Raw genomic sequence first — 7,274 nt, forward strand, 5'->3', positions numbered from 1 at the left:
AGAAGAATTAACATAGTGAAAAACATCAAGAATATAATTGCAAATTTTGCCGCTAAAACCCAACTTGTTTTGAAACATCAATAAAGAAATTCCAATATAAGGTATTAAAAGTCTTGCAAATATCAATTTTCTGCAATGATCAGAATGGTAGCTTGTATCGAGCAACAACTGTCGAGATACAAGTTGGGGTACTTGCAAACACTTTAACGTTAAAATTTGTAAGGGTAAACGTGAAAGGTATTGAAAGAAAAGATGTTGTGTATGGTGTACCTTAAGTTGTGGTCCAAGGATCTTTTTATGCAACCGAAATAATAACTTTGGATCAACCCTTGAGTGGTGTTACGATCTACGAACATTAGAGCAAATTTGACCGTTAAGGTAAACTTATGGTAAAAAATGTTGAAAACAACCTATAAACATGCCAAAAAAAAAACTTATAAACATGTCATTTTTTTTTTAGCAAATAGTCACTTTGGTCCCTGACTCTGCACCTCGTTATCACATAGGTCCCTGACTCAGGATTAAATACAAATAAGCCTCTGACTCTGCACTTCCGTTATCACTTTAGTCCTTGACGTTAAAAAAATTTGTTAAGCGATGATGTTGCGCATATGAGGTGTCACAGGGACCAAAGTGAAAGTAGAAAATGGTCACTTTGATCCATGAACCAAAAATCAATATTCCAAAATTGAATATCAAATTCCTAAATTCTTAAATCTCAAATCCCTAAATGTCATCTAATTCTCTCTTTTATTCAAAATTAACCTTCCATTAAACACAACAACTTACTGTTAGGTCCCTGACTGTACATACTTACTATCAGTTAGGTGCATGACGATGAATTAGCAAATATATTAGCATCTATTACTCTTGATTATTGTTATATTCACATGATAATTCATATCTCTACCCCGTAGGTCTAAGCATACAATAATCAAGAGCTCAAGATATATTGAAATGATAATTCATTTCTATTGAATTTCTTTTAACATAATTTCTAACTCAAAATTTGTTCTACTTAGTAGGTGCTAGTGCTACATCTAACATAAGTTGTTTATGTTTCCAAGTTTGTTATCAAATTTCTCACTTTAATTTTTTTTCTTCATGAAAAGTTAAAGCAACTAAAGCATAAGTTCTTTCATGTAACTTAATACCATGAATCAACACCTTCTTGTACAAATCTGAATGTCATTGTCTATACACAATGTCTTAAACTATGGTAATAATGATCACAACATGCAACTTCTAGCATGTGTATTTTAGTAAGTGAATTTATGCATTAGTTATTCAAATCTCTCCATCAAAAATTGGTTATTGTTGTTGAAAGACACATAAAAAATCAAGCTATGACTTTAAAATACTTACATGGATTATAATTAAACACACCGTTCATAATTCATTTCTCTATATATGTAATCCTGATGCCATTATATATTAAAGGGAGAAAGAGATAACGGAACCACAACACTATGACACTACTATAAAACTTCAAACATTAGCCCAACATATCATTGCTTCAAGATCAGCTTTCAAAACTGATGTGAAAGGGTGTGGACTTACCACATCATGACACCTTACATCAGTTGCCACCTGATGTGAAAACTCATTTTCAACTGATGTAAAAACTCCATTTTGTAGTGGGTCCCTAATAGCCAGGGACTTTAGTGAATTTCATGTTTCCTGTCAGAGACCTAACTGATAGTAAGTATGCACAGTCAGGGACCTAACAATAGGTTAGTGTTTAATGGATGATTGATTTTGAACAAAAAAGATAATTATATGACATTTAAGGATTTAAGATTTAGGGATTTAGAGATTTGATATTCAATTTGGGGATATTGAATTTTGGTTCAAGGACTAAAGTGACCATTTTCTACTTTCACTTTGGTCCCTGTGACACCTCATATGCGCCACATCATCATTTAAAAGATTTTTTTAACGTCAAGGACTAAAGTGATAACGAAAGTGCAGAGTCAGGGACTTATTTGTATTTAATCCTGAGTCAGGGACCTAGTAACAGCGACTTGAGGGACTAAAGTGACTCTTTGTTTTTTTTTTTCATAAATTTTTCCAAAGAATCTCATAAGTCATAATCACAACCGGTACTAGTATAGTACTCCCTCCGTCTCAAATTGTATGATGTTTTGGGCATTTCACGCATATTAAGAAATGTAATTAATATTGTGTGGGAAAGAGATATTATGAGTTGTTTTACAAAATTGTCTTCAATAAATAATATGGGAAAGATAAATGAAGGAATTGAAAGAAGAGAGAGTAATAAATAGTTAAAGATATAATAGAAAAAATAATATTAATTTTTCATTGATATTGTAAAGCGACGTACAACTAACAAGAGTTAGTTATTCAGATAATGAGTCGCAAATGCAGTGTGTCTCCTTCCTCTCTTCTTCCACAATGGTTCTCCATCCTCCGCCATGCCATCGCCGATTCCGATCTCATCCTCGGAAAACGCACTCACGCCCTCATTCTAACTTCCGGCCTCAACCCCGACCGTTATCTAACCAACAACCTCATCACAATGTACGCTAAATGCGGTTCTCTTTTTTCCGCACGCAAACTGTTTGACATAACGCCTCAATCAGACAGAGACCTTGTTACTTACAATGCCATCCTCGCCGCATATGCTCACACCGGAGAGCTTCATGACGTCGAAAAAACCCATGAAGCATTTCACATTTTCCGTCTTCTACGTCAATCCGTTATGCTCACCACTCGTCATACTCTGTCTCCATTGTTTAAGCTGTGTTTACTCTATGGTTCTCCGTCTGCTTCTGAGGCGCTTCAGGGTTATGCTGTTAAGATTGGGTTGCAATGGGATGTTTTTGTTGCTGGTGCATTGGTTAATATATATGCTAAGTTTCAACGAATTAGGGAGGCGCGTGTTTTGTTTGATAGAATGCCTGTGAGGGATGTGGTGTTATGGAATGTGATGATGAAGGCTTATGTTGAAATGGGTGCTGGTGATGAAGTGTTGGGTCTTTTTTCTGCATTTCATCGAAGTGGACTGCGTCCTGATTGTGTTAGTGTTCGGACTATTCTCATGGGGGTTGGTAAAAAAACTGTTTTTGAAAGGGAGTTGGAGCAGGTTCGAGCTTATGCAACTAAGTTGTTTGTTTGTGATGATGATTCAGATGTTACTGTTTGGAACAAGACTTTGTCTTCGTATCTCCAAGCAGGTGAAGGTTGGGAAGCTGTTGATTGTTTTAGAGATATGATCAAATCGCGTGTACCGTGTGATAGCTTGACCTATATTGTGATCCTCTCTGTGGTTGCCAGTTTGAACCATCTTGAACTGGGAAAACAGATTCATGGTGCTGTTGTGAGGTTCGGATGGGATCAATTTGTGTCTGTTGCGAATAGCGCTATTAATATGTATGTTAAGGCTGGTTCTGTTAATTATGCAAGAAGGATGTTCGGTCAGATGAAAGAAGTGGATTTAATTTCGTGGAACACTGTGATATCGGGTTGTGCTCGAAGTGGTTTAGAGGAGTGTTCCTTAAGGCTGTTCATTGATTTATTACGGAGTGGCCTGTTGCCGGATCAATTCACTATTACAAGCGTTTTGAGGGCTTGCTCCTCTCTTGAAGAAAGCTACTGTGTTGGTAGGCAAGTTCATACCTGTGCTTTAAAAGCTGGGATCGTCTTAGATTCATTTGTTTCGACAGCTCTAATTGATGTATATTCTAAGGGTGGAAAGATGGAGGAGGCGGAGCTTCTTTTTCATAACCAAGATGGATTTGATTTGGCATCTTGGAATGCTATGATGCATGGGTTCACAGTGAGTGATAACTATCGCGAAGCCTTGAGGCTGTTTAGCCTAATGCATGAAAGGGGAGAGAAAGCTGATCAGATAACTTTTGCAAATGCAGCCAAAGCTGCCGGGTGCTTGGTGAGGCTTCAACAAGGGAAGCAGATTCATGCTGTTGTTATAAAAATGAGGTTTCATTATGATTTGTTTGTCATTAGTGGTATTCTGGACATGTATCTAAAATGTGGAGAGATGAAAAGTGCTCGTAAAGTTTTCAATCAGATTCCTTCGCCGGATGATGTTGCTTGGACCACGGTGATTTCGGGATGTGTGGAAAATGGGGAGGAAGAGCAAGCTCTTTTTACATATCATCAGATGAGACTCGCTGGGGTGCAACCGGACGAGTATACCTTTGCTACCCTTGTCAAGGCTTGCTCTCTTTTAACAGCACTAGAACAAGGGAAGCAGATTCATGCAAATATTATGAAGTTGAATTGTGCTTTTGATCCTTTTGTGATGACCTCACTTGTCGACATGTATGCCAAGTGTGGGAATATCGAAGATGCATATGGCTTATTTAGAAGAATGAACACCAGGAGTGTTGCCTTGTGGAATGCCATGATAGTAGGATTAGCTCAACATGGAAATGCTGAGGAAGCTCTCAACTTCTTCAATGAAATGAAATCTAGGGGTGTAACGCCGGATAGAGTTACTTTTATTGGGGTCCTTTCTGCTTGTAGTCATTCTGGTTTGACATCTGATGCATATAAAAATTTTGATTCTATGCAGAAAACCTATGGAGTTGAACCAGAGATTGAGCACTATTCTTGTCTTGTGGATGCCCTTAGCCGTGCGGGGCACATACAAGAGGCCGAGAAGGTGGTATCATCAATGCCTTTTGAAGCTTCTGCTACAATGTACAGAACTCTGCTTAATGCTTGTAGGGTTCAGGGAGACAAAGAGACTGGAGAACGCGTAGCGGAAAAGCTTTTTACCATGGATCCATCTGATTCAGCTGCTTATGTTCTTTTATCCAATATTTATGCAGCTGCTAACCAATGGGAAAATGCAGTGAGTGCTAGGAATATGATGAAAAGAGTAAATGTAAAGAAGGAACCAGGGTTTAGTTGGATAGACATGAAAAACAAGGTGCATTTATTTGTTGCTGGGGATAGATCACATGAAGAAACTGATTTGATATATAATAAGGTAGAGTATGTTATGAAGAGGATCAAAGAAGAAGGATATGTCCCTGACACAGAGTTTGCACTTGTGGATATAGAAGAAGAAGATAAAGAGAGTGCTTTATCTTATCATAGTGAGAAGCTAGCAATAGCTTATGGGCTCATGAAAACTCCACCATCCACAACATTAAGGGTAATTAAAAACCTTAGAGTATGTGGAGATTGTCATAATGCAATCAAGTATATATCTAATGTTTTTCAGCGAGAGATAGTTTTGAGGGATGCAAATCGATTCCATCATTTTAGGAGTGGGATATGCTCTTGTGGTGATTACTGGTGAAATGTTTTCCCCTTTATTAAATCCCATTTTTTAAGTTGGCTTGTTCGAGTGCTATCAGCTAACCTGGAATCAACTCTAATATTGGGTGATATGCAGAGGGGGACCCATGTATTAGTGAGGGGTGCACTTGCACACCCTGAACTATTAAAAACTGCAAATGCCATGCTACCCTATATCTTTTGCATATTGAACTCTGAAATTTTGTTTTGCACCTTTGACCCAGGACTCAATCCACCCTCTCAGATTCTCGTCTCACACTTCTCTCTACCCTTCTAAATTCTCTCATCTCTTGTTGCCGGCAGCAGCTTCCCAAGCACCTCCACTGCGCCACACCTGACACACACCCTGCTTCCCTCTCACTGTCACACGATCCGCCCAGTTCCTTCTCTCTCTTGTGCGCGCAACCCAATTTTCTTCCACTCTCTTTGTTTGGTTCTGCGGGATCTTTCTGGTTTGGCCTCCACCGCCCACCAACACCGCAGCGAAATCCAAGCTTCCAACTCCTCTTCATTGGGCCTCCAACAGCAACATAACAGAAACAGGTAATTGAATTTCAAAATCCCCATTGTTGGGGTTTTTTAATTTTGGATTATTTTATGACTCAATTGTATTCCGTCGGTTGATTCATTATGCAATTGGGTCTATGACTAATATATTTGTGTTGTGAAATCAATATTGGGGTTTTTGATTTGTCTAAAATTGGGGATTTTGTCTTTGTTAGTTGCTGTGATGGATTTGGATCCTCTCAATTGTGAAGAAAAACTTGAAAGTTATGTGGATGATCTCACCATTAAAATGCATTTGACTCTACAACCTACATAAACCAAATCCTGCTGTGATACTCTTCCAAATCATTCTGTTAGTTGCTAATTATGAATCATTGTCGCTGTATTAGCTGCTGACTCTAGTGTACTGTGAAATATTGTGGTGGATTTTGTCATTGTTGTTGTTAGTTGTCATTATGAATCATTGTTGCTGTATTAGCTGCTGACTTTGTTGTTTGTTGAAACAGGAAACATATTTTTGATGCAATAAATGGGACTAATCAAGAAAAATGCTATGAATTTGATTGTTAACCAGGAAAAATACTTCATGTAGATCATTATAGCATTGAACGTATACTCCTAAGCTGGAAGTTAAAACACGGTCTTAATATTCTTGTGGAGTTTTGTTCGCACGTATCTTTAAGCTGGAAGTTCATGGTTGGATTGGCCTTCAGTTTAAATCTCCATTTTAGGAATTGGTCGAGCTTTGGTGGAGTTGCAGGTGGCATATGCCTTTTGCTAATTGCTACTGTTAAGAACCGGTATTGAGAGGAAAAGTCCTTTATACTTTTCCCTTTAAAATTCTCATGCTAGAGTTTTTATGTTTGTAACTTTTCCCGGCAATACTCCTTATGCCTTGGTTTAATATACCCTAAAAAAATGTATTAAAAATTTATCATTATGGTTTACACCCCTGGCTACGCTACGCCCCCGGTGATAAAAGGCATTTTTCAATTTGACGTGGTTACAAATTCACAAATCCATGCCATCATCGCAGTGGTGACCATTAAATCGAGATAGGATAGTGTGATTTGAGGTGCAGCCTTTTTTCAGCGGTGTACCTGTAAACTTGGCACAAATATTGAAGCTGTCCAATTAAGATTGCATAGTAAGATCACGTGACTATCTTGACTGAATGACTTTGGGCACACATAATTTTTAAGATATGGAGAATTGATTTTGGATAAAAATAATTCTTACTAAATTTTAGTTATAAATTTAGGAAAATGCTAGATCTCTCCAAAATCTGTTTCACGAGAGCCTAGCGAATGACGTGGAACGGTCATTTGCGTTTTACAGCTTCTCTCTCAAGTCAGTCTTCCCTTTCTTTTCCTTCAAAGTTTCACACTCTTCATATCACTCTACTATTTCACATCCTTTGTAAATTGCCCATTCCTTCAATTGATGTTTGAGATTTCCTGTTTGTACCCACGATT

General features: G+C 37.8%; 1 protein-coding gene across 2 annotated transcripts; it reads left to right on the forward strand.

Annotated features, from left to right (window-relative positions):
• The first annotated feature begins 2,348 nt into the window (after positions 1–2,348).
• Positions 2,349–6,748, forward strand: LOC11442245 (pentatricopeptide repeat-containing protein At4g33170). Of its 2 annotated transcripts, none has more exons than XM_003603186.3 (2): positions 2,349–5,835; positions 6,306–6,748. In XM_003603186.3, exon 1 carries the CDS (start codon positions 2,372–2,374, stop codon positions 5,291–5,293), a length of 2,922 nt encoding a protein of 973 aa, XP_003603234.2. In that variant the 5' UTR covers positions 2,349–2,371; the 3' UTR covers positions 5,294–5,835; positions 6,306–6,748. The 2 variants fall into 2 exon arrangements, with proteins under 2 accessions (XP_003603234.2, XP_039687753.1); XM_039831819.1 differs by lacking the exon at positions 6,306–6,748 and adding an exon at positions 6,015–6,284.
• The last annotated feature ends 526 nt before the right edge of the window (positions 6,749–7,274 follow it).

The sequence above is a fragment of the Medicago truncatula genome, chromosome 3 (genome assembly GCF_003473485.1).
Source record: "Medicago truncatula cultivar Jemalong A17 chromosome 3, MtrunA17r5.0-ANR, whole genome shotgun sequence".
Taxonomy (NCBI): domain Eukaryota; kingdom Viridiplantae; phylum Streptophyta; class Magnoliopsida; order Fabales; family Fabaceae; genus Medicago; species Medicago truncatula.